Genomic DNA, 26,353 nt, shown 5'->3' on the forward strand with positions numbered 1-26,353 from the left:
GTAACCGGAAGTGGTATGTCAAAAATCTGTTACCTTTGCGAAAGGAATTTTTTTACCCTGGGTACTTAACTAACCCGGAACTTTGAATTAAACAAACTATCCAAGAAAGCACATCACACAGTTTTGAACCTGTTTGGTACCAAGTTCCGACAGTAATCTTTGAGTGGGGACTTTTTCAAGGCTGACTTTGCGCCTTCTGTGTGGAGAACAGACGGCTGCAAATGTCCCTCGCTCCGAAGGCAACGGTTCCTACGGGAGAGAAACCCTCGACTTACATTTTCTAATCAGGTAGGACGCACGATCCTCTTCTTCACGCACTCTTTCCAACAAAGCAATGATCGGAATAATTTTTTTACGCGTATGACTCACTGCCACCTCTAGTGACATATTCTTTTCGATTTTCGTCCTTAAAAAAGTTAACGACATACGTAAAGATAAACTTTTTTTCTCGACTTGAGGTGGGCTTCTACGGTTGGGGAAATAACTCATATAAACACCACAACCGTTTTGCGTTAACTGTTAAGCGTCCGTTTACTCTACATTAGGACCTTATTTTGCATTCAAGTGTAGTAGCTGGCGTGCGCTCGCGCGCCTGTGTGTGTGTGCGTGTGTGTGTGCAAGTGCGCGTGCGTGCGCGTGTTAGTAGGCTGTCAGATTAATATTGGGCAGCTGAGAGCCCCTCCTCTCCCGACACAGTACACACATGCACGGGAGGGGATGGCTTGGGGGGGGGGGCGTTGAGACACACTTGTCCAAGATCAAACAAAAGGTCTAAGAAAGAATTACTTGTGGCATTTCTCTAACAAAGCCAACTGGCCGTGGAAGAATACACACCCACTGAATGATGCTGACATGTCATTTTACATTTAATGGACCCCAGAGTAGGTTGCGCAGGGGACGTCCTGCAGTCTTATTGTTTACTGATGCTGCTACAATTAGCCACAGGACCCGTATAATCCGAAGGTGACCTAAATAATATTTCCCTTGAGATGACAATACTTTCAATATTCAAACATTAGATGGGTGAAGTGACAAAAGTATTCCTTCATAAATCCACAAACTTTGTTTGCAGTACAATGAAATGGTTGATAAAAGCTCTGATTTATTATGATGTTTAGTTTTTTTTCCGAATGACGAATGCTGTCTATTTGTTATTTTTATCAGCATTCATATGCGACCAGAATAAAGAAATGGCAAACATCTGGGGAGTCAGAAAGTAGGTTAGAACGTTAACCAAACTTATTTAGATTTTCAGTCAAGGATTGGTTTAAGTTTATCTTGGGCCTTTTTTGCCCTGGCAGGGTCTTGCATGAGCGAGTAAAGACAAGCAGGCCAAGTGTGCTTCATCATTGGATGGAGGGACGTTTTATTCAGCTCCAGGAACTTTTATTCAACTGCTGCAGGAATATCCATTTATCACTTTCAAGCGCTCCTGGAGTTTGCATTAATTCAGAAAAAATGGAATGCAACCCTATCATGCAGCAGTTTATTTTCTTTTAACGAGCAAAGTGACAGGATTTGATTTCCCAGAAATGAAAATCTGTAAAAAGGCAAACGTCTGGTTGGAAAAAACCACATTAGGACAATGCTGCAAGAATTTTGAAAATTGGATGAAGTGTTCAGGAGAAATTGACTTTTTTTATACCGTCTTAAGAATATCTGGTCAAAAACACCTTGAAATTGGACTAAAACTGTACGTCTATTATTTCTCATCATTCTCCTCGAATCTTTCATTTTGTCTTCTACCCAGGGATTAAATTCCCTTCTCTGATTGGCTGACAAGTTTCAGTTAAAAATATCCACTTATTTCTCAGGCAGGCCAAAATTGCGACATCACGGGGTCAAAATTAGCCTCATGTTTCAAATGCTGAAAACTGACCTAAAAACTCGATTTAACTAGTGCGGATGGCAGATTATGGGCGAGAAAAGCAGCGTGAGTAGTAGAATGGGTCATTGTTTTTTGTGTGTGTGAATTTGTTAATTGTGTGGGATTTTCGAGGCATTTGAAGTGCAAATTCCATGTTTTTTCCCCCTAAATTCCAGCAAGATAGTGGCCCCTATAAACTTCTTGAGGCATGACAGACCTGGTGTGCTCCAACTTCCAGTTTTCCTCTTTTTAAGTCAAGTCAAGTCAACAGTATTTATAGAGCACTTTCAAACAGCCATCGCTGCATACAAAGTGCTGTACATGGAGCGATTTAACATGCACAATAAACAGTAAGACAAATCGGTAATAAAGGCGGTAGAAAGCACCAAGCAGTAAAATCAAGAACAAATCTAAGTCATGCTGAGTCGAACGCCAAAGAATACAAGTGAGTTTTGAGGAGGGCTTTTTAAAACGAATCTCATTCATGAATTGCTCCAGAACGTTCTCACATTCTTCTAAAATCGCTTCTGGATTAAGGCCAAGTGTTTTATTGCTGTGAGTTGACCTTTGTTGTCACTGCACATTGAAGTTTCGGAACACCCCAAGGATGTCCTTCCTATGCAGTCAATGTGAATGATTCAAAACAACCATGCTGCACTTGATTAAAATGAGGAGACGCCGTCTATTAAAGACATTGCCTCAAGATGAGTGAAGTGAAGCCGTAAAGATGCGAGGTTTGGCTTGTTTTGACAGGAGCTGCAATAAAGGGAGAAGGAGCTTTCTTTTCCAGAGGGGAGTCGTGGTATGTGAACTATCCCAGAGATCGTGCACAGGGCGGGTTCCATTCATCACTCTGAACACAAGCAGGCACAAGTTTGAACTCCTCAGTGTCTTCATGACCTCATGAGCACGTAGAAGAATTTGGATTGCCCTATCTATGTGCTGAGAGTAAAGGATACGCGGAGTTGGAGGGGGAGAGTCAGCGGGAACAACTGCTTCTTCTGTCCCCTCGGGGAGTGCTGTCTGAAGGTTGAGGAGGAAATGTGTAACATTAGCGTGACTGTGTGTGACTAAGTCCGCACGGCGTATGCCCAAACAGTTGAAAGCTTTCGTTACTTTTATGCTGTGCACCATAAATGTATGACGAAAGAGGAACACGCCACTGCTTTGTACCGAAAAGGATGGTTGCATGCGGCGCTGTCAGTCATTTGAGAAGTAACCGCCTTCTTCTTTAAGAGAAACTCGCTGAACATGGCTGCTTTCAGTTTAGCCCGTTTGAGTCCAGCATTAATGGTGGCCCAATCGTACCTTGCCGTGCTACCACATACCTTACTGGTGGCTTTATGCACAAATGTCATAAATAAATTTGATAAAATGTTTTTGCTTTTTCACCCAAATGTTTTGTGTCTACTTAAATCAATCAAATTGTTTTACCGCACAGCGCGAGTTTTGTATCAGGTTAACAATCATCAATCATTTACCAGAACAAGCATACACCGCTACATTTATTATGTAAATAGATTTTGCTGACAAGCCTGCTGCAGCAAACCACTCGGGAGTAAAATTATCCAGACTTAATCTATGTACATAGATTTGTTGTTTTCAATGACTTGGAAAGCTAATTATCTCACTTAAAATATTACAGATCTGATATTTCTTCTAATTTGTCATTCAGAAAATGAAACGGTCACTACTTTATTGTATATTAGAATACTGGCATACTTGTGCCAAGACATATTGAAGACATTAACCATGAAAACTGATTTTTAACATGTTTTTGCATTATGCATCCACAAGTTGGAGCTACGCTAAAGGGAATACAATACAATGCAATACAGATTTACTTATGTAGAGCTTTCACAGCTGCAGCTGTAACAAAGCGCTTTACAAAACATTTAAAATCTTACGTCCCAAGAAATTCAAGAATATTGATCCATATATAGGGTGCATCGGATTATAAGACACACTGTCGGCTTTTGAAAAATGTGAATGCTTTTAGGGGTGCCTTACAGTGCAGAAAATACGGTAAATGAAATATTGTCTTTTTCTAGTTCTGGCACAAACCACGTATTGCTTGCTTCAAACGGTGTGGCGTGCGTTGTCCTTTAGTGTCGGACTCAGCAATGTTTATTTACCCATGAACGAGATGTACTGTAAGCAATGCAGTCTTTTGCACCAGTGGTGACTGGTTACGAATCATTCAGAATGCCTATTAGTTTACATTTGCTCTTTCATGTTATTGGCCTAAGAATGAAGTGGCACCATGTCACAGTGAGAAATCAGCTTCATGCTTACTCTTACTGTTCACCATGTAACAGTCTTTGGAATACAGTACTCACACATTTAGAAAGCAGAAATGATGAACTTAGTTCCTCTCTTGAACCAGTTTTCATTATTCCGTGTCAGAGCCCAAGAGGGCATTGATGTTGAGTGTGGGCCTGAACATCTGTTCTACTACATCTCACCGTCAATAAAGTGTCCCCCACCCCCACCCCCACACACATACACACACCAAACTTGTCAAACATGCCATTATGGACCTTATTTTGTTGTATTGGGGTACACTGGGAGCCTTCAGGAAGGCGTCTGAAACATAGATTATCCAAACTATTTGGTAAGATGAAAAATGAAGACTCTCGGGACCATTGAAGGATCTAACAATGCTCAATGCTTTAGTCCGTTGGGATAGCTGCATGATGCACCAATATACTGTATATCGTCATGCGATATAAAAATGTCGACCGCACAATTAGGCAAGGCCAAGTTATTTTTTATAGCACATTTCATGTACAAGACACTACGACTGGTTGGCAGCCAATTCAGGGGGTACCCCACCTACCGTCCCGGAAGTCAGCTGGAATGGCCTCACAGTACAGAGGCCCAGGCTCCGGGCTCCGGCATTCCTTTGTGGAGCTTGCATGTTCTCTCTGTGTTTGCGTGGGTTTTCTCCGGGTACGCCGCTTTCTTCCCAAATTCCAAAAGAATGCATGGAAGGTTCATTGAATACTCTAAATTGTCCCTAGGTGTGATAGTTAGTGTGAATGGTTGTTGTTTGTCTATGTCTGCCACACGATTGGCGGGACAACCAGTTCAGGGTGTAGCCCACCTACTGTCCGAAGATACCTGGGATAGCCTCCAGCTCGCCCGTGAGGCTAATGGACTTTAACTTGGCAAATGATTAAGAACAGTTGTCAGTAAGGTGCAGTGCAGTTCTTTTCCATTGTAAACTACAACCGCAATAGTAGAAGCTTGTCAGAGAACTCGAAGAAGATTCTCATAGGCTGTGCAGATGGACCTCCCTACACATTGACTCATTCTCCTTTTTTGAAACAGCCAGCGTGTTGGAGTCCACAAGTGCCAAAATGCCGCAGCAAAAAGACATTGTGAAGATAGCCATCCAGATGCCAGGGGCCTACCCCCAGCTCATACGACTGGACCAGGTAATACTCTACGGTTGAATACTGTCATTTATAACAAACGGTACAACGTTCCATTTACGTAATTTTCAACTGATGGTGTGTTTTAAAGAGATTTTATGTGCACATTAAGACAAATGCAGATGGTCTGAGTTCCTTAGGGATGAGCTCAATAGGTTTTGGTCAACTGTGTATAATTGAGCGTGTTAGATTTTGGAGATTATCTATTAGACATCATTTTATTGGCGCATTGATAAGTGTTAATTTTCGGGATATTCTGACCCGAGATCACGTGATTTTCAACTGATCCGATGTCGGGTGAAAACGATCGGTTGTATTATTTTCTAGATACATTTGGTAGAGCTTTGAGTTTATTTTGAGAGTTTTACAAAAAGCAATTTGCACCGATTTGCTGATTTCTTCATTTCTATTTTCACCCTTTAAGGGTCAGCGGTTATTGCAGTGGACAGCTTATCCAGTTATCAGGTTACAGGGTGTTTGAAAGGGTTAATTTCAGAAAAATCAAATGCACGCTCAAATGCAAAGCAATGGATTGGGACTATGTATCAGCAGGAACATAAAACCAAAGACTCTGACCCAAAAAAAGTGTGATCGCATAATCCCTAGTTAATTTACATGATGGGTGTTCATTGTTTCACATAGTGATGAGGACACAATCAGTCAAACTCATCCTAAGGACGCAGCTGTGTTTCTCCCTCCGTACTGTATATGACTGGTCACCGCATGGTCTCCGCCACTAATAACAGAGCAGCCACGAGGCGCACCGCACACTCTCACAACGTTTTGACGGCTTGACCACAGGGCTGACCACTAATAGCAGGATAGCAGAGTGTCAGACATGGCAGAAGTCTGACTTGTATTTACATGCACATAAGTCACGGAGGGCGTAATTGTTCACAACGCTGTACTACTACTGTATGAACAGCATGCATTTACTGTGGCGTGGGTTTATCGTCGTTTAGTATATATGTGACCTACTGTACAGTATGTGATTGTGTGCCATTTTCTTGTCTGTGAGCAGAAGAAGCCTCTATCTGCTGTTATAAAGGAGGTCTGTGATGGGTAAGTCTGTCCGTGTTCCATCTCTTTTCATATATTTTGCCCTCGTTTTGACATCCACTCTATTCTTAAGTTTTTGTGCGTGTGTTCTGCATGTGTAGCTGGAATCTCCCAGGTCATGAAAACTACGCGCTTCAGTATGCCGACGGAGTGCAAACATACATCACCGAATCGGTGAGTGAATAGTGAAATGAATGTTATACAATGATGGACTCAGAGTCACTTCTTAGGCATTCATGAGATTTGCGATGAGATGCATGACTTTTAAAATGTTTCAGGTTACTTCATGTGAACTTTGTTTGCGATTGTGTTTTGACAATACTGCTGAAACTAAATGCTGTCCATATCACAAGTAAGACAGCGGTAAGAAGGAAATAAAGAGCTACAAATACAATCGGCTCCATTTCTCCCACTGTAACTGTCTCACACACACACACACACACACACACACACACACAAGCTTTTTTTCACACAAATATCCACACCACACAATCCAATTCATCTTGCAAAAAAAAAAAATCCTCATTATGCCGCTTTCCTTCTTCCCACAAAAATGCTGTGTACTTTATGAACCCTAAATGAGCTAGTATTGAGAGACATTACAATCATTTGACTTGATTAGGTGTTGGTTTCAACTGTCAATCTTCATCCTTCATTTGAAGGCATTTTGGAAAGGTTTCTGGATCCGACTGTAAACATTTGGGGGGAAGTCACTTTTGTTTCAGCTAACTTCCATAAGTGTGCGCTTTTCAAGTATGTTGTTGAATAAATGGACTGGCCCCATCATACACATTTGAGATCAACTACAATAGAGGTTATGAGCAAAATTCTCCCGATTAAAAAATATATATATATAAATCCGCACTCCACAACTCCAAGTCTTGTGGAAAGCACTTTCTAGCATGTTGTTCCTGGTGAAGCGTCTGAATATTTTTGGCTAAATGGTCAAACACGTTGGTGCTCCTTCATCGCGGTGAGTCAACAGCAACAACATTCTTGGCCCAAAGCGACTTTGCAAGGGCTTTTATTTTAAAGGGACTCAATGTAATCGTGCTTTCGTGTTTCACAAGTGTTTTTTGTTTTGTTTTGTTTTTAGAACCGTCTAGACATTAAGAACGGCTGCATTCTGCGTCTAACCAAGGCCCCGGTGAGTCTGCATCCAGTAGCCTCTAAGTCACGCTCCTCCTTCACGTCCCACATTCTTTGGCCCGCTGTCTCCAACCTCTCTCTCTTCCTACTCCACACATTGCACAAGCCTGAAAATTGTATTCAGTGAGTTTTTGTTTTCTTTTGTTTCATTCTGGGAATGTAGGGTCGCTGTGCTGAGGATTTGTTTAAGGGCATCCAAAGCATGGACCTTGGAGTGCGCTGCGATTCGTTGAAACAACTCGCCTGCGTTTCCACGGACGTGACCTTCGCGCAGGAGTTCATCAGCCGAGACGGACACCTCTTACTGGTCAAGATTGTGGAAGACTCAAACGAGTTAGTTTTCTCTGTTTTGTGTTCACATGTGCATTTTCCCAGACTGAACTAGACAACTTCTTATCATGCAGCTAAAATGCATGTAACGGGTGTCATGTTTGATGTGTTTCACAGTTCTGAGGTTCTGGATTTGTTCTCTTCTCTGGCCCTTCCACCTGGAGTTGGCATGTACTCGCTGTGCCCAGGCTTTCCACATGGCAAAAACATGCCAAGTCCTAACTGTTAAGTTAGGGCGGGGGTCGGCAACACGCGGCTCCGGAGCCGCATGCGGTTCGTTAGCGACATCTAGTGGCTACTTGGAGCTTTATAAAAAATGTTTGAAAATGGAAAAAGATTTCGATAGTAAGCTAATATACTGTAGCTCAACTAGATATTGATACATGTTGCAGCTTCGAAAAAGGAGAGCTGTGATGTTGGGTTTTTAAAACGTACACTTTGTTTATGCTTTTAACAGTCTCAACAAACACAGACTCGTCTGCGTCCGACTCCATGCCTTCTCGCCTCTCGTTCAACTCGAGAGGCGTTCAAAGACAGCCTCCGAAAAACGGAAATTCATGATCACTTCACTGACACTAAGAAAAGTGAAAATAATGCACCCTCCCCCCCAAAAAAATCAAGCGAGGAAATCACAAAATACATTCGATGGGGGCGTCTCCTACATACAGTACATACAGCATGTGTTTCCTTCATTGTAAGATTTATAGAAGGCTTTTATTTTTTTGCAGCTCTAGACATTTGGGGTTTTTTTTGGTCCTATATGGCTCTTTCAACATCTTGGGTTGCCGACCCCTGAGTTAGGGGTAAGACTAAATATTGTCCATCGACAATTGTTTGTCTATGTGCCCTGCAGGGCAACACTGAAAGTCAACAAACAAGCATTTACACTCACATTCTCCCCGATGGACAATTTAGTGTTTTCAGTTAACCTAACATGCACGTTTTGGGAATGAGGGAGCAATCCTGAGTTACAGAACGAGAATCCATCCAAGCACACAGAGAACATGTAAACTCCACACAGGAAAACCAGAACTGAGGTTCGAACCCATGCTTCCCACTGTGCTGCCTTTCCCATGATGGATTAACAAATTATTGTTCTCGAAGATGGCCAGCCATTTATTTATTTATTTTTGTTTGTTTATTTTGTCCAACATCTGAGTGTATGTCTGCTTTTGTTTGCATGCATGATTCAGGAGTGCTCTGATCATGACCCACACACTGACCGCCTTCATGGAGCTGATGGATCACGGCATAGTGTCCTGGGAAAACCTCTCGTCAATCTTCATTGAGAAGGTGCCGCAGTCTACTTTCTATATGCGTTCCATTTAGTCCTGTTTTTTTTACACTTGCGTAATCTTTGCCATTCTCCCACTCCAATCCAGATCGCTTGCTTCGTCAACGCCAAAGTGGGCGACGCGTCGATCCAGCAGGTGTGTTTAGACATCCTGGAGAGCATGGTCCTTAGCAGCCACAGCCTCTTCCTGCAGGTCAAACAAGTGGTGACCATGGAGAGGCTCATTGCTCACCTCCAGATGTGAGTAACCATCGACCGACTTGACTCTTGCACTCCCAGTGATGTCACTGTATGTGAGGCCAAAGACTTTTGCCTCTTGTCATTATTGCTTTTTCATGTTCTAAATGTGGTCCGTCACTCTGTGTGTTTCTTCCCGCAGGACTAATCAGCAGATTCAGACCAAAGCTATGGCTCTACTTATGGCTCTGTTGCAGACAGCCGGGGATGCTGACAGACAGGTGCTGATTTGGTTCTTCTCTTCAAGTCCAACAGTAATAAGTGCAGAATTTTCACCAGTCAGACCCCACAGTGCCCCACAGTCACAATCTAGCCGGCACTGTATTCAGCGGGCAGCAGATCTTATTGTGACGGTCATCTTAGACTTCCTGTAAACAGACAAGTCATTCACTGCCTCTGCTCGGACTCTGCTTCTTTCTCCTTGCGCAGTAACACTTTCTTCATTCAACTGCCTGTCTCCTATTCTCTCCCACTTTCTTTGTGACATACTCACACTAGCACATAAATCCACCCTTCATATTCCAGCAAGGGGTGATTTCATCATCGAGATCATAGTTTTATCAAGTCCAGCACTTTTTTGCTACTAGCTCACTATTGCCCTCCAGTGTTGGAAACCTGTTATTAAAACCATGAAAAAAAGTTTTCTTTTTGTCTTTTTGTTTCCAGGAAATGTTTGCATACCTGAATAAGAAGAATCTCCGTCAGTACATTTACAAGGTAAATTGTGACACCCCCCACCACCACCTCCCCCTCGGTAAAGTAATATACTCGCTCTATTGCCGGCATACATACTGTTTTTCTATGTGACTTTTCTACTGTAGTTGTAGTTATAGCCTGTAAGTAATTATGGCATGGTGATGGTTGTTAGGATAATTATGACTTTACTATTGGGTTAGCGTAGGTTGGTGATTCAACGTACAAATTAGTTCATAGTCATAAGAGCGGCATTCAGCCATAGTTACAAAGAGACTTGCTCCTCTGATCTTCACTCCCTATAAAGTTACAACTTTATTCCCATGCCACACCTTTTCTTCGCAAGTAAATTATATCTTTTTTTCATGTACGCTGACAAAGTTTTACATTGCAAAAAATAACTATATTGTCATAGGATTATTTCTCAAATATATGACTCATAAGATTACACTTGCTTCTTTTGAGTCTCAAAATCTTTTGAGTTTCAAAATCTTGTCTTCCTACTAAATTATAAAAAAATGAAGGTGAAAATGACTGTTTTTCCAGAATATCATCCACAGTTCAGGTTCAGTCCAAGATGAGATGGCCCACTACCTGTATGTCCTCCAATCAGTGACTTTGAATCATCTGGAGCCGCGAATGAGGACGCCACTGGACTGTTACAGCCAGGCGAGTCCCACGGACACCATGTACCAAAAAGCCAAAAAGTATTAGGAATAGGATTTTCAAAGTAAATTTGGCTTAAGTGGAGACGTTCCATCTTGAATTTAAGAAGTTTCACCAAAATGTATCCCATCAAAGTCCTTCTATGCAGAAAATGTTCATATTAGAGGCTCGAACATAAATCCATCAGAGTTTAACTATCCATATACTTACTTAACCTAACTTTTGATTGTGCGTAACTTAAAAAAAAAATCATGTCAGTCACTGTCATGAGTGCCGTAGTTTAACCTTTTCAGGGACAGCGGTTACTACAGTGGACAGTTAATCGTGTTATCAGGTTACAGAGTGCATGAAAGGGTTGAACTTATATGGTGATTAGATTGTGATTGTTTGAGGTCACTCTGACTCCACAAGGCACATGATTGACCATGAACGCAACCATCCATCAGGACAAAACGTCACTCATTTGTCTCATATAGTACATAAATTCAGTTTGCTCAAGCTCAGTTGTCTTCTCCTCATGTTCCAAGTTGAAAGCATTGTAATGCTTTGCTTGAGCTTGCATGCCGGTCCACTCAAAATGCGGGCATGTAGTAAACGTGCAGGTGTGATTTGTTATTTAGGAGCAGCGAGACATCCTTCACGGTCTGCGGCAGGCAGCCTTCGAAACGGAGAGCGAGAACAGTCTGAGTCACGAGAGACGTCGTTCTCTCTGCGCCAAAGAGTTCAAGAAGTTGGGCTTCTCTGTAAGTGTCAGCGCTGAAATATGGAAGTGGTCTCGTCCAAGTCATTCTAACAGTTTGTATGTACCACACTTCCAGAACAATAGTAATCCTGGCCAGGACTTGGTGCGAACACCCCCCGGCCTTCTAGCTTTGGACACCATGTTTTATTTTGCTGCACGCAATCCTGATGCTTACAGCAGGGTGAGTGTGATTTTGTTTGCCATCGCATAGTTGTTATCAAAGGAAATATCTACCTGTCTGTATCCATGAATCGGGCTTTCAATACATCCTCCGAAACCATTATGCGTTATCTTGCCTAACACATTCTGTACAATGATTACTTAAAAATTGCATGTGCAAAAAGAGCACATGCGTTTCCATGCCAACCAGAAGTCAAAATGCGACTTCGACCCAAGTGCTGCGTGCATCGAGTCCATTCCATCACTTCAAACTTTATTTTATGTTTATGGTGCTCCCCCAAATTGGCCACGGTGAGAAGCGTCAGAGCTCTCCAAAGTGGGCATGTAAAACAGTGCCTTGCTCAAGGGCACCCTGGCAGTAGCCAGCTAGCAGACTAGAATCCTTCCGGCCACGAGTTGCAATCTTCCAGGGTCGGGCTTTGAACACACTTGTTCTCGATGAATGGTAAAATCCAGGTCCATATTTTCTTCCATTTCCACTTCCTGTCGGCTTGATGCCCCAAAATACTTTCCCATCCCGTTTGTGTGATTTTTTGATTTTTTTAAAAATTTTATTTTCATATCATGATGACGGCTGTTTCAATTTGTGACCTGGCATCACATCATTCATCCCTCTGTCAGTTTGTCTTGGAGAATAGCAGCAGGGAGGACAAGCACGAGTGTCCTTTTGCTCGCAGCAGCATCCAACTCACGCTCATCTTGTGTGAAATTCTTCGTATCGGGGAAGCTCGTGAGTCTGCCGGCGGTTCTGCTTCGCCCTCACCGTGAACAAATCCCGTAAAGTGACCGACGGTCCGTCTGTGTTCTTGTCGTTGCAGCCTCCGAGACCGGCTCAGACTACCACCCCATTTTCTTCAGTCAGGACCGGCTGCTGGAGGAGCTTTTCTGTGTGTGCATCCAGCTGCTCAACAAGACGTGGAAGGAGATGAGAGCCACACAGGAAGACTTTGACAAGGTGCGTTCGTGAATTGAGATGGCCCTGTGACTGGCTAGCAACCAGTCCAGGAAGTACCCCGCCTCTTGCCCAAAGTCCGCTTCGACCTTTGACCCTAATCCGGGCAAACTTTTAATTCCCCAAAATCTTTAACTTTGACACTAAGAATGTATTTTGCTCAGGGAGGGCTTGATACGAAAGAATCGGATGCACGTTGTTCTGTTTGTAAGTGAGGGCACGCCGATCAGTGTCTCTCTGTTTTGATATTTTAAATTTGTCGCACATTTGATATCATTCTCACAAAAATGAAGAAAAAAAGCACTCAAATAGGTTTAAGATGTCTTTTTATTTGGCAATTAGGACCTTGATGCATATGCCCAGCCCTTTCTTTATGCTCGCCTTTATGCATGGAAGGACGGTGACCTTTTAAGCGCATTGTCATGCTTATACAATGGCGGAGGCGGTAGCCAAGTTTTAAGCAGCGGGGGCTTGTCTACAGGAGATATTGATAATCTGTCCGTTTGAATCATCATCCGTGGCAAAGTGGCTCCGCTTTTGTCCCCATCTGCATTTCCCACATCCCCCGCAGCTGCGCTGTTCCCACCGAGCGCACCCCAGACGGCCACAAAACTCAGTGACCTTTTCACCTTTTTTAGAAGTGGGAGTGGCCTTTTGTTTTTGCCCACAGCTCCCAATCCACGGTGCTCTGGGGCAAATATAAAGGAGCATTAAGTGGACAAAGGGGAGCGTGTAGGGGCGGCAGCAACAGAGGGAGAAGGAAATGAGGGAAACAAAGCTCGACGAGCATCAGCAGTAACCACACAACAAGAGAGCGAATGTCAAACCACTGGAAACATACGAGAGGGCGGGACACAAATTAGTGGGCAACGCTCCAATTTTCTTCTCATGATTTAGATGACAAAGTGCGATGTGTTTATTTGTCCCGCAACGGGGAAACTGGAATTATTGCAGTTAACCCCATAAAGAATCCACCATCATGCTTGCAATGAGATTGGGCAACATGAGTCTGTCAAAACTGTACAATAAGTACCATGTACGGAGATGCGCACGGCTCGCTGTACATGACTAAATAATTTAGTCAAGGGTGAATTTGAACGACAGCAGTGCCGTACGTAGCAAAAACGTACCTGCACACAATACTGTAGTCTTTCATTCTGAACTCCTTGTACTGTCCATAAACACCGGCAAAATTACTAAACTAAGGTACATGCCCGAATATTACGCTCTATGCAAATGTGAATGTGACAAAAAAATGCAGATAGAAGAAGCAGCAGCATTGTATGTAGAATAAACATACAGTGTGTCAATAAATACTGTACCTCACAGTTCAACTGATTATGTGCAGAGTAGGGATGCGATGAGAACGGCGGGCGATATCACGATTTTTAAGTCATTCACTCCCAAAGACATTTTTAAACGTCTTTTCAGACTTGGTCCAGAATTGGCTGACACTGAATGAGTTAAATTGCCACGATTTCATTGTCGTCATGTTATGATATTAAAAGCAGCACATCTCCGCCCCCCCCCCAAATATATAGATATATGTATAGATATAGATATATATACCCGTGGCGGACCGTGCATTTCAACCTTAGGCCTTCATTGACGTCACATACAGTACATTAACACAATACAGTATAGGCTCGTCAAAGAGGACTTAATTTCAGGAGCATTTAAAAACGTCAAGTATGCATTCACAATTAAGAGCTGGAATCTAAATTTAGAGATACTGTCAAAAATAAAAAGATGATTTAAAAATACTAAATAAAATGCCACCCAAATTACACTGTGTGATCTTAAACAAGTCTGTCTAATAAATTGCGCAATGTCGCAGTTTCATATGAGACACCAAACAAACAATAACAAAACAAACTATTCTTTGAAAATAAAGTAAACAGAGCATTTGCATTTTGAGAATCGGCTATTCAACAACAAATAACTGACGATGTTGAGCAGCTGAGATTGAACGAACTTTAGTGCACAAAGGTGACTACAATGCGCCATTATAAATTGCAGGTGAGCAGATTTATTTGATACATTTTTGTATCTTTGTCATTTTATTTCCTTACCATTAATTTAATAGGAACGAAATAAAATGACAAGAAGAAATGTAAAATAAAATTCATTTACTCACCAATGTATCTACTCGAGTGTCCCCAAACGTTTTTAAACCGTAGCTTTTAAGTGCCCAGCCGTGCTCTGATGTTTCCTTGCTGCCTTGGTAAAACAACTTAAATGGGTAAATCCAGTGTGGCTCCAAACACCAAATAGGTCCGGTGCAAGCAATCGGCATTCCCAGCAGTACAATTTGCAGCGTTTCTCAGAGGCTGTGAGCCACGGGTGTACCGTTCATAATTGCTCGTCTGAAAATGACGGACTAACCCTTTTCCTTGCTGGGACAGGCTAGCTAGCGCAGGAGTTGGGTGACCTCTTCGCACAATATCCAGCTTTTCGTGGAAGGTCCGTCTTGAAAATTGTGTAGAAAGTAGTTCTGCAACCAGATCAACGTCTTCTTCTTTGGTCATTTTGGGTTAAAATGAAATGATAGCTCCCTCTAGCTTGTGCTCATCCACTCACCGAACGCGACCGTCCAGTCTCGATGTAAGGCATTCTTGCTGGCCCGGTGCGCAGACTCGTGATCTGATTGGCTATTGCAACCTGACTGTGCCCGTTCATTTACAGCGCACAGGGGTCTGCTCTGTTTAATCTGAAGGCCCCGAGCAAGTTTAATTTACCTGGCAACACAAGCTAGCTGAAATATGTGGTTAAAATTGCTACCATAATAAATAAGTTATTTATCGAGTGGCTTTCAATGTTATTTAAAATTATTGAAAGCCACTCGACTAAGTGGAAATAATATGACGTAAAGAATACAGAGAATAATTTTGTTCACATATTTATGAAAATAAAATGATATGAATTAAATTTATGTTATTGTATGAATGTTTAGGCCAGCAGAGAAGGCCTTGCTGGCCCTGAGGGTCCGCCACTATATACATATACTGTGTGTATATATATGTGTATATATATATATATATATATATATATATATATATATACACACACACACACTTTTTGCTTGCTTTCGCCAAACTCGGCTTTGTAAACTACCAGTACATAGGCCACGATACTTTATGTTGCTGAGCCAAAGAGAACACATGCGAATAAAATGACTGACGTTTTCTTTGTCACTGCTCTGAACATGTACAAAAACAATATTGTACCCCCCAACCCCATATCATGGGCTTTTTATTTTTTCCATTATTATGACTTTTTAGACAGTAACAGCAACATTGTGATCATTATCAGATAGTGGAGTTAACATTGCAATGATATCGTACTGTGATGGATATTGTTACATCCTTCGTGCAGAAACAAGTAAAAATAACCGGTATGCAGTGGAGTGACAACTACACATGCAGGAACAAAAAGCAGCAAAAATAAGAAGTGATATTGTCTGAAAAAAAGCTGTTGCTTACAAACTTCTATACTTCCTCTGCTGAAGATTGTCGAATGCATTTTACGGAAAGAGAGACAACTGCCAGTCATTTGCTCTTATTGGCCCACATGGTTAGATAATTGTGACGGGGGTGGCGGCTTGCATGTGTGTGTGTGTGTGTGTGTGTGTGTGTGTGTTTACAAAATAGCCACCCAAGCAGGCTTGCACCTCTGCTGGTGTCATGTAGATGATCACAAACGACCTCTTTCCGCACACATTGAAGTTTGGAATTGGAATATTTGCTCAACTGTTAAGTAGCCCTGTGAGGAGTCGCAATGGAGGTAAGGCAAATCTGTGTGATGTTTTCATAAACTAAACATTCTTTCGGGATATAGTTTATGTAAGATTAAAACGTGCATTCATTTTGTTCAATGTAACACGGTGCCCTGTTATTGTATTACGGCGTTATTTTTGTCACTGTGTATAGAATTCACTGATGCCAGATGGACAAACTGTAACCTCTGCCAATTGGAAAGCTTCTGCTTTGTGTGTGCAATGTAAATGAATTGTGCAGGCATCTGGTTGTCACATTGTGCTTTTGTCAAGAATCGTTCACAATCAGTCCAGTTTGGGCGTGAACAGGATAGTGATGGGAATTCCGGCTCCTTTTAGAGAGCCGGCTATTTTGGCTCGGCTCCCTAAAAAGAGCCGGCTCTTTCGGCTCCCAAATGGCTCCTCAGTTTTTTGTTGCTTAAATTAATTTAATACCAAAAATAACGTAATATTATGTGTAAAATGAAGTACTAATGCAAAAAATAGGCATTATATCAAATATTTATTATTTATATGGCTTTATTTATATTCTTCTGAACATACTCAACATGGAGTGCTACAAAAATAAAAACAAAGTACAAAGACCCATCTCAAAACAAGGTCGTCAAAAAGATCCAATCTCTGAATGTGTATATTTACAAGCTTTTAACTATTTACAGTAAAACAACATAAGTAAGCATTGAATACCACACAACAAATTATCAATTAAAATTTGTAAAACAAAAAGAAACAAAGCAGCATCCAGGTAAAGGTTTTAGCTTGTCTTTAGCGAAGATTGGCATGAAGAAAAACCAAGTGCCTCAGCTTTGAGGGGTTGATCCTGTTTCTCCTCTCTGTTAATATTTGCCCTGTTTTGGAGAAGATTCTCTCTGAGGGGACAGATGTTGCGACAACACACAGCCTACACAAAATGGATGAAAATCCCTTGCAATCATTTTACCCAGTTCCTCGTCAATTGTGTTCTGTTTTGCTGGTTTTATAGCTTTTTGCATAAAGTGGCTCATAGAGCTCTGGGTTGTACATCTAGGCAGTTGTGACATTGCAGCAGCAGCAAGAGTTGCAGACACACTAGCACCTTTCTTAATAGCTGGTTCCCTTGCTTGTCTTTTCTCTTCAAATTGTACTGATGGGTGGACATTTCTGATGTGCCTATGCAGGTTATTTGTGGAGCCTGATCCATGGGATATTTTAACCTTGCACAGTCTACACGCTGCCTTTGATCAATTCAATTGAAATGAGTCCATATTTCACTGCGTTTCCTATCCATTTTCTCACCTTTCCACTTTCCACCGTGTTGTTTTTTTTTCACTAACTAGCTCTCTCGTCTCCTCGTCTGTCTTGTTCGCGTGCTGCTCAGTGTGCTGCTGTGTGTGTCTCTTCTTTAACCCCTCCCCCTTCTCTAAACTGCAGCGTGTGTGTGTGTGTGCGCGTGCGTGCGTGTAACCCTCCCCTTCCGGCTCCCAATGAGGAGCTGGCTCCCAATGAGGTGGGAGCCGGCTCCCATCGTTCACTTCAAAGAGCCGGCTCGTTCGCGAACGACACATCACTAGAACAGGAATGATTCATGTCAGCAGAGTGAATTCGAGCAGTGAAGACGGCTCGAATGTGAACAAAATATCTACCCGTCTCGATTTGCAGCCAACACCTGTACACCTCACGGCTTATTAGCAGTCAGTGGCACATTGGTGAGGCAGAAACAAAAAATGGCATTTCTGATTCGCACTAAAACTGAAATCAAAACTAGTTGCGAGAATGACGTGGATTGGATCAGCACAGAATTACTCTGTTTTGTTTTTCGTGTTGTTGCTCGGCGGTATTCAAAGAGTTAATTCAAAACAATAAAAAGTTTGTATGCTGGTCACACCTACGGGGCTGTGTGTTTATATTGTAAACGAGATGCTGCCGGTAATAATGAAATTACTATTTTTAAAAAAATCACGGTAAATGGCGGATGATGACTTGAAGAAATTAGTTTTGTATTGAATCGCTGCTCTGTATTAAATGCAAAGTACGAAATAAATCGGTCAGGGCCATAAACAGAGTTAACTTGATCTTGCTCTGTTGTCAATTTTAGTGTTTAATGTCATTCCTTTTTTTTTTTTTTATTGAGTAACCCTATCTGTTCGTGTTGGCCACTGAACCTTATTGAATAAAATATGAATTCCATCACTCATTGATCATTCTAATTATGTGTGGCCAATGAGTGTGAAGTAGGTTAATAAAAAAAGGCACGCTTCATTGATTGGCAGCTGTTTGGGGAAAATGCTTTGGGGGGAATTAACAGCTGGCTGTCAGCTTGCGACCTTATATCAAAAGTCGAGCACTGAATGGGTTTGTTTATTTGTTACACTTTTAAAATGCAATCTTGCTCGTAGTAGAAAAGCCTCCAAGTTCAAAAATATGCATTTGGAAGGAATGATGTCCATCCATCCATCCATCTTCTACCGCTTATGGCCGGGTCGCGGGGGCAACAGCTTTAGCAGGGAAGCCCAGACTTCCCTCTCCCTAGCTACTTCTTCCAGCTCTCCCCGGGGGATCCCGAGGCGTTCCCAGGCCAGCTGGGTGACATAGTCTCTCCAGCGTGTCCTGGGTCTTCCTCGGGGTCTCCTCCCGGTGGGACATGCCCGGAACACCTCACCAGGGAGGCGTTCAGGAGGCATCCGAATCAGATGCCCAAGCCACCTCATCTGGCTCCTCTCGATGTGGAGGAGAAGCAGCTCGACTCGGAGCCCCTCCCGGATGACCGAGCTTCTCACCTTATCTCTAAGGGAGGGCCCGGACACCCTGCGGAGAAAACTCATTTCGGCCGCTTGTATCCGGGATCTCGTTCTTTCGGTCACGACCCATAGCTCGTGACCATAGATGAGGGTTGGAACGTAGATCGACCGGTAAATTGAGAGCTTCGCCCTTTGGCTCAGCTCCTTCTTCACCACGACAGACCGATACAACGTCCGCATCACAGCAGACGCTGCACCGATCCGCCTGTCGATCTCTCGCTCCCTCCTGCCCTCACTCGTGAACAAGACCCCAAGATACTTAAACTCCTCCACTTGGGGCAAGATCTCCCCCCCGACCTGGAGGGGGCACTCCACCCTTTTCCGACTGAGGACCATGGTTTCAGATTTGGAGGTGCTGATTTTCATCCCAACCGCTTCACACTCGGCTGCGAAACGCTCCAGTGAGAGTTGGAGAGCCCTGTTTGAAGGAGCCAACAGCACCACATCATCTGCAAAAAGCAGGGATGCAATACTGAGGCCACCAAAACGGACCCCCTCAACGCTTCGGCTGCGCCTAGAGATTCTGTCCATGAAGGTTATGAACAGAATCAGTGACAAAGGGCAGCCTTGGCGGAGTCCTACCCTCACTGGAAACGATTCCGACTTACTGCCGGCAATGCGGACCAAACTCTGACATCGGTGGTATAGTGACCGAACAGCCCGTATCAGGGGGTTCGGTACTCCATACCCACGAAGCACCCCCCACAGAACTCCCCGAGGGACACGGTCAAACGCCTTCTCCAAGTCCACAAAACACATGTAGACTGGTTGGGCGAATTCCCACATACCCTCAAGGACCCTGCTAAGGGTGTAGAGCTGGTCCACTGTTCCACGGCCGGGACGAAAACCACACTGCTCCTCCTCAATCTGAGGCTCGACTTCCTGACGGACCCTCCTCTCCAGCACCCCTGAATAGACCTTACCAGGGAGGCTGAGGAGTGTGATCCCTCTGTAGTTGGAACACACCCTCCGGTCCCCCTTTTTAAAAAGAGGGACTACCACCCCGGTCTGCCAATCCAGAGGCACTCTCCCCGTTGACCACGCGATGTTGCAGAGGCGTGTCAACCAGGACAGCCCCACAACATCCAGAACCTTGAGGAAGTCTGGGCGGATCTCATCCACCCCTGGGGCCTTGCCACCGAGGAGCTTTTTAACCACATCGGTGACTTCAACCACAGAGATAGGAGAGCCCACCTCAGAGTCCCCAGGCTCTGCTTCCTCCAAGGAAGGCATGTTGGTGGAGTTGAGGAGGTCTTCGAAGTACTCTGCCCACCGGTTCACAACGCCCCGAGTCGAAGTCAGCAGCGCCCCATCCCCACTGTACACAGTGTTCGTGGTGCACTGCTTCCCCCTCCTGAGACGTCGGATGGTGGACCAGAATTTCCTCGAAGCCGTCCGGAAGTCGGCTTCCATGGCCTCACCGAACTCTTCCCATGCTCGGGTTTTTGCCTCGGCGACCACCGAAGCCGCGGTCCGCTTGGCCAGTCGGTACCCGTCAGCTGCCTCTGGGGTCCCACGGGCCATAAAGGCTCGTTATGACTCCTTCTTCAGCTTGACGGCATCCCTTACTGCTGGTGTCCACCAGCGAGTACGAGGGTTGCCGCCACGACAGGCACCAACCACCTTACGGCCACAACTCAGATTGGCCGCCTCAACAATAGAGGCATGGAACATGGTCCACTCGGACTCAATGTCCCCCGTCTCCCCCGGAACATGGGAAAAGCTCTGTCGGAGGTGGGAGTTGAAACTCCTTCTGACAGGGGATTCCGCCAGACGCTCCCAACAAACCCTCACAATACGTTTGGGTCTGCCAGGACGGACCGGCATCTTCCCCCACCATCGGAGCCTACTCACCACCAGGTGGTGATCAGTTGACAGCTCCGCCCCTCTCTTCACCCGTGTGTCCAGAACATGCGGCCGCAAATCCGATGATACAACTACAAAGTCGATCATCGAACTGCGGCCTAGGGTTTCCTGGTGCCAAGTGCACATATGGACACCCTTATGTTTGAACAAGGTGTTCGTTATGGACAGTCCGTGACGAGCACAGAAGTCCAATAACAAAACACCACTCGAGTTCTGATCGGGGGGACCGTTCCTCCCAATCACGCCCCTCCAGGTCTCACTGTCATTGCCCACGTGAGCATTGAAGTCCCCCAGCAGAACAATGGAGTCCCCAGCAGGAGTACTCTCCAGCACACCCTCCAAGGACTCCAAAAAGGGTGGGTATGCTGAGCTGCTGTTTGGTGCATATGCACAAACAACAGTCAGGACCCGTCCCCCCACCCGCAGGCGGAGGGATGCAACCCTCTCGTCCACCGGTGTGAACCCCAATGTACAGGCACTGAGCCGGGGGGCAATAAGTATGCCCACACCTGCTCTGCGCCTCTCACCGTGAGCAACTCCAGAGTGAAAGAGAGTCCAACCCCTCTCGAGAGGACTGGTACCAGAACCTAGGCTGTGTGTGGAGGCAAGTCCGACTATATCCAGTCGGAACTTCTCTGCCTCACACACCAGTTCGGGCTCCTTCCCTGCCAGAGAGGTGACATTCCATGTCCCAAGAGCTAGCTTCTGCAGCCGAGGATCGGACCGCCAGGGTCCCCGCCTTTCGCTGCCGCCCAGCTCGCATTGCACCCGACCCCTTTGACCCCTCCCACGGGTGGTGAGACCATGAGAAGGGGGACCCACGTTGCCTCTTCGGGCTGAGCCCGGCCAGGCCCCATGGGTGTAGGCCCGGCCACCAGGCGCTCGCCAACGTGCCCCACCTCCAGGCCTGGCTCCAGAGGGGGGCCCCGGTGACCCGCGTCCGGGCAAGGGAAACTGGGTACCATCGATTTTATTTGTCATAAGGGGCTTTGTGAGCCGTGCTTTGTCTGGTCCCTCACCTAGGACCTGTTTGCCATGGGTGACCCTGCCAGGGGCATAAAGCCCCAGACAACTTAGCTCCTAGGATCATTGGGACACACAAACCCCTCCACCACGGTAAGGTGACGGCTCACGGAGGGGAGGAATGATGTGAGCTCCTAATTGTGACTGGGAGTATAAATCAACGCGGTCGGTGTGCTGCAGGTGATGCAGGTGGTGAGGGAGCAGATCACGCGCACTCTGTCCACCAAGCCGACCTCCCTGGAGCTTTTCAAGAACAAAGTGAACGCGCTCAACTACAGCGAAATCCTCAAATTGCGGCAGACCGAGCGACTACACCAGGAAGAGACACTGGCCCCGCCCGTACTGTGAGTTGAAGGACGAGCACGGCCGACATGCTCAACTGAAGAGGGGGAAAAAAATAAAATAAAAAATGTAAAAATGCTGCGTGTCTTTGCAGTGAACTGAAAGAACGTCTGAAGCCGGAGCTGCTTGAGTTGATCCGCCAGCAAAGACTCAACAGGCTTTGTCAGGGGACTATGTTCAGAAAGATCAGCAGCCGACGTAGACAAGGTGAGTGACAAGCACACACACACAAACACTCAAGAAAGAAGACTTTTTTCCCCTCTTTCCTTTTCTGCATATGTTCATGCTGTTGACTGTTGCCCCCTTAGACAAACTGTGGTACTGTCGTCTGTCGCCCAATCACAAAATGCTGCATTACGGCGACCTCGAGGAGGACTCGGACACTCCACCCATTGAAACACTGCAAGAAAAGAGTGAGTGGAGTGTGGGTGATTGAGGAACATACTTCAGAGCATTACTGATGACTTGCGCTCGTTGTGTAGTCCCGGTGGCAGACATCAAGAATCTGCTGGTGGGCAAAGAGTGTCCTCACATGAAGGAGAACAAAGGCAAACAGAACAAGGTGACCCGCTCATTTTTATTCACAGCGTAAATAAAAAGTCCCAACACCCCTGTTTAAATTCCGGGTTTTTGGGATATGACAAAATAAGACCAAAATTAACACTTTCAATACTTTTTCCACCATTTAATGTGATCTGTAACCTGCACAACTCAATTTGGGGGGGGGGGGGGGGGGGGGGTAAGTAAAAGCAAAATGATGCTCCTCTCAATGCACAAAAACAGCAAATTGGAAAGTTTTGCAGTGAATAACTGAGGACAGGAACACCCCCTCCCCCACTAATCATCTGTAACTTTTGAGAATAATGTACAGATACAGTAAGTACTATAGAATACTGTGTCTGACGTTGTAGTTTGATAGTGTGCTATGAGATTTTTTTCCAATGTCAGTTGTGTTGGGTAAACACGGATGTAGTGTGCATGAGACCTCACTGCCGTGTGTGTGTTGCATGTAGGACGTGTTGGACCTGGCGTTTAGCATCACCTATGACGTGGAGGAGTACAGCCTCAACTTCATCGCCCCCTCAAGGACTGACGTGAGTGAAGCTCATTAACATCAACATCAACTTAGGCAAGCTGTCCACATATAGACTTTGTTTGTGTGTTGTGCGTGTTAGTTCTGCCTGTGGACAGACGGACTGAGCGTCCTCCTCGGTCGGGAAATGAGCAGCGAATCCATGCGCAGCGAGTTGGACATCCTCCTCTCCATGGAGATTAAGCTTCGCCTCCTGGATTTGGAAAACATCCCCATCCCAGAGAATGCGCCCGTCGTCCCCAAACCACCGAGCAACTACAACTTCTGCTACGACTTTAGTCAAACTGAACAATAGAGGGCGCATCACAAATGAGCGGCTGTGTAAATATCTGGTTTGCATGTGTGTGAGAGAGAAAGCCAGAAGGGGATCTTTTGTTTGTGTGTGTGAGGCTCTGATGTACACGTTTGTTGCAAATGTTCACGAGCTTCAACTGCTGCTGTGCTCATCTTCAAAGGGGAAGTCAACCCCCAAATTTCATGACAATAATATGTTGTATGAACCCCCGCTAGTCTAAACATGGCATTCTGATTAATCTTGCGTTTGTGGAATATGAGTTACAATCCACCCGTTTTAGGCCACCTCAACGGGCGGCCATTTTGCCGCTCGCTGTCAACAGAAAATGACATCACAGTTGTTCAGGTACCAACCAATCACAAGCCAGTTTTCAGAAAACTTAAGCTATGATTGGACAAAACGGGTGGGCTCCTATTCCACAAACACCACAATCTTAATTAGAATGCCATGTTTCGATTGGGGGAGGCGCGTCGAACATATTGTAAAGAAAGTTTTGGGGTTAACATCCACTTGCTTGACTGAACCTCACAATTTGAAGTGCAATTTCACTTTTTTAACCAATCAGTTGCAAAGTTTCATAGGACTCAATGAAATGAATGAAAATCGACCTTGTTTTGTGGAAAAGTGAGAATTAAGCCCTTACTCTTTTTATACAGTACAGCTGTACTTTAAATTTGTTAAATAAATACCGTTTTCTTATTTTTCCATGATAATTTCGGGCCCCTTGTATGGAATCATCCTGCATGCAAGTCATCATATTGAGGTTTTGCACATGCTGTCCCTTAAAGAAAACCAAATATCTTTCTCTGCTTAATCTTTACTAGATGTAAATTGAATTAGCCCTTTTTGATCCAACTTACAGTACATTTCATCTACACAATCGCAACCAAGTCTTGGCTAATTCTCTGCATCAAGAAAAAAAATAGGTACTTTATATATTTACACGCACACGGATGTAGATGACCAAAATTATCTCTGTCACTATGCAAACGCTTAGAAATTTTATTTTTGGGGGGTAACAGGTTATGAATGTTTTGGTTCACAAAGTTTGAACAGAAACATGTTTTTTTGTTCCAGTGCTTTATATAAGCATATACAATCAATTCTGGTGCATTGTACAATTTTAAAGCACTGTAATGGCCAGTAAAACCAACAAAACAGATGGGCTTTAATTAGGCAATTATAACAGAAAGTCCCACAGAGACTGAAATAAAATAAAAATATGAAATTATTTTAAAAAGCTAAAATGGTAGGAGCACGAATGTTGAGGCCACTTTGCCCCCCTGATGAATACCTGCATTGTCCTGACAAAGACTCTGACATTACCTTTGGACTTAATCTGTGTATTTGTACTTCACCCCAAAAAAATAATCTCTTAAGAACATCAATAAATGCAATGAAATATCAACTTTCCACTTTTTAGCTGTTTTTACTCATAGACGTGCACCCTTTTTAATGCCATTTGGCTTCATTTCAGTGGCACCTTGAAATGTGCACTCTGCACTTTCGGGAGTGATGCGGCAACATCGCCATGCCATTTAAATATGCATCTACACGGACAATATTTTGTGTTTGGATGTATTTTAAATGCGTATTGCTAAAATGTATTAGCAAAAGGGCATTTATTGGACACTCAGAGGGGATCGAGCCTTTTCTGTTGCTGGTCCCTCTCTCTGGAATGACCTCCCACTGAACATTCGGCAAGCCTCCTCGCTGCCCATCTTTAAAGCCCTCCTCAAAACTCACTTGTATTCTTTGGCATTCGACTCAGCATGACTTAGATTTGTTCTTGGTTTTACTGCTTGGTGCTTTCTACCACCTTTATTACCGATTCGTCTTACTGTTTATTGTGCATGTTAAATCGCTCCATGTACAGCACTTTGTATGCAGCGATGGCTGTTTGAAAGTGCTCTATAAATACTATTGACTTGACTCAACATGTATTTTAAACTATTGTGTGACAGTTTTCACAAGTTGCTTGTTTACAAAAAAACAAAAAACAAGAGAGTCTACACAGGTTTGTTCCACACGTCTTTCATTATAATTAGTGAGGGACAAATGAAGCTTCACGAATAACCGTTAGCGTTGCTTTCAGTCACTGACTGGTTGAAAAAAATTGTGCTACTGGTACAGTGCGGACAGTGATGTCCATTTCAACTTGGTTTAGAGTGCTACATGCCAGAAGCCTAACTGATTTCTTCCCAATTAGGGATAACGTGAAATGAATTCGAAATGCTACTAGAAGACTTAAGTAAAAAAATAAAAAAAATTTAAACACTGGGTGGGGCAAGCTGTACGTTAAGTTTGAAACCTCTCAAGAGTTCATTTGTGGACAATGTTATGAACCTCAACACTTGCTCCCAGGTTTGGTCAGCACATTTGCTTGATTAAAAGTCACAAAGAACATTTAAATCAGAGTGTAAAGTCAGTCCCACCGGATATTTTGCAGTGGACATTTTCCAAAAAGGGCAGCTGTGATTGAAGGTGGTCCACGGTGATCCCTGACATCTTGTTGCACTTGGACACGTCAAGTGTTTTAAGTCGCTGACAGTGCCGAGCCAGCAGGAGCAAAGATC

The 26,353-nt window shown here is 44.1% G+C and overlaps 2 protein-coding genes across 3 annotated transcripts in view; one reads left to right on the forward strand and one right to left on the reverse strand.

Annotated features, from left to right (window-relative positions):
- On the forward strand, nucleotides 1-25,135 carry elmo3 (engulfment and cell motility 3). 2 transcript variants are annotated; one of them, XM_052061690.1, is made up of 21 exons: nucleotides 1-288; nucleotides 5,201-5,307; nucleotides 6,326-6,366; nucleotides 6,465-6,537; nucleotides 7,460-7,510; nucleotides 7,676-7,845; nucleotides 9,036-9,135; nucleotides 9,225-9,376; nucleotides 9,516-9,594; nucleotides 10,040-10,090; nucleotides 10,613-10,735; nucleotides 11,353-11,475; nucleotides 11,551-11,655; nucleotides 12,276-12,384; nucleotides 12,473-12,609; nucleotides 22,228-22,391; nucleotides 22,484-22,596; nucleotides 22,698-22,802; nucleotides 22,872-22,951; nucleotides 23,403-23,483; nucleotides 23,565-25,135. In XM_052061690.1, the coding sequence occupies exons 2-21, from the start codon at nucleotides 5,230-5,232 to the stop codon at nucleotides 23,775-23,777; spliced, it is 2,148 nt and encodes a 715-aa protein (XP_051917650.1). In that variant the 5' UTR covers nucleotides 1-288; nucleotides 5,201-5,229; the 3' UTR covers nucleotides 23,778-25,135. The 2 variants fall into 2 exon arrangements, with proteins under 2 accessions (XP_051917650.1, XP_051917651.1); XM_052061691.1 differs by lacking the exons at nucleotides 1-288; nucleotides 5,201-5,307; nucleotides 6,326-6,366; ... (10 more) ...; nucleotides 12,276-12,384; nucleotides 12,473-12,609 and adding an exon at nucleotides 15,833-16,389.
- The window catches only part of fbxl9 (F-box and leucine rich repeat protein), a 9,843-nt gene continuing 7,351 nt past the window's right edge, over nucleotides 23,862-26,353 (reverse strand). The window contains exon 11 of the mRNA XM_052061704.1: nucleotides 23,862-26,352. Within this exon, the coding sequence (XP_051917664.1) occupies nucleotides 26,190-26,352 (163 nt within the window). The 3' untranslated portion in view covers nucleotides 23,862-26,189. The remainder of the gene's footprint in view (nucleotide 26,353) is intronic.

The sequence above is a fragment of the Hippocampus zosterae genome, chromosome 3, assembly GCF_025434085.1.
Source record: "Hippocampus zosterae strain Florida chromosome 3, ASM2543408v3, whole genome shotgun sequence".
Lineage (NCBI taxonomy): Eukaryota > Metazoa > Chordata > Actinopteri > Syngnathiformes > Syngnathidae > Hippocampus > Hippocampus zosterae.

Excerpts from the sequence above, each read along its gene's own strand:
- elmo3 (XM_052061690.1), top strand. The coding sequence starts at position 5,230 with ATGCCGCAGCAAAAAGACATTGTGAAGATAGCCATCCAGATGCCAGGG. Across the intron at positions 7,511-7,675 it reads TGCGTCTAACCAAGGCCCCG|GGTCGCTGTGCTGAGGATTT; the intron begins GTGAGTCTGCAT and ends CTGGGAATGTAG. Across the intron at positions 22,597-22,697 it reads CAGCAGCCGACGTAGACAAG|ACAAACTGTGGTACTGTCGT; the intron begins GTGAGTGACAAG and ends TTGCCCCCTTAG.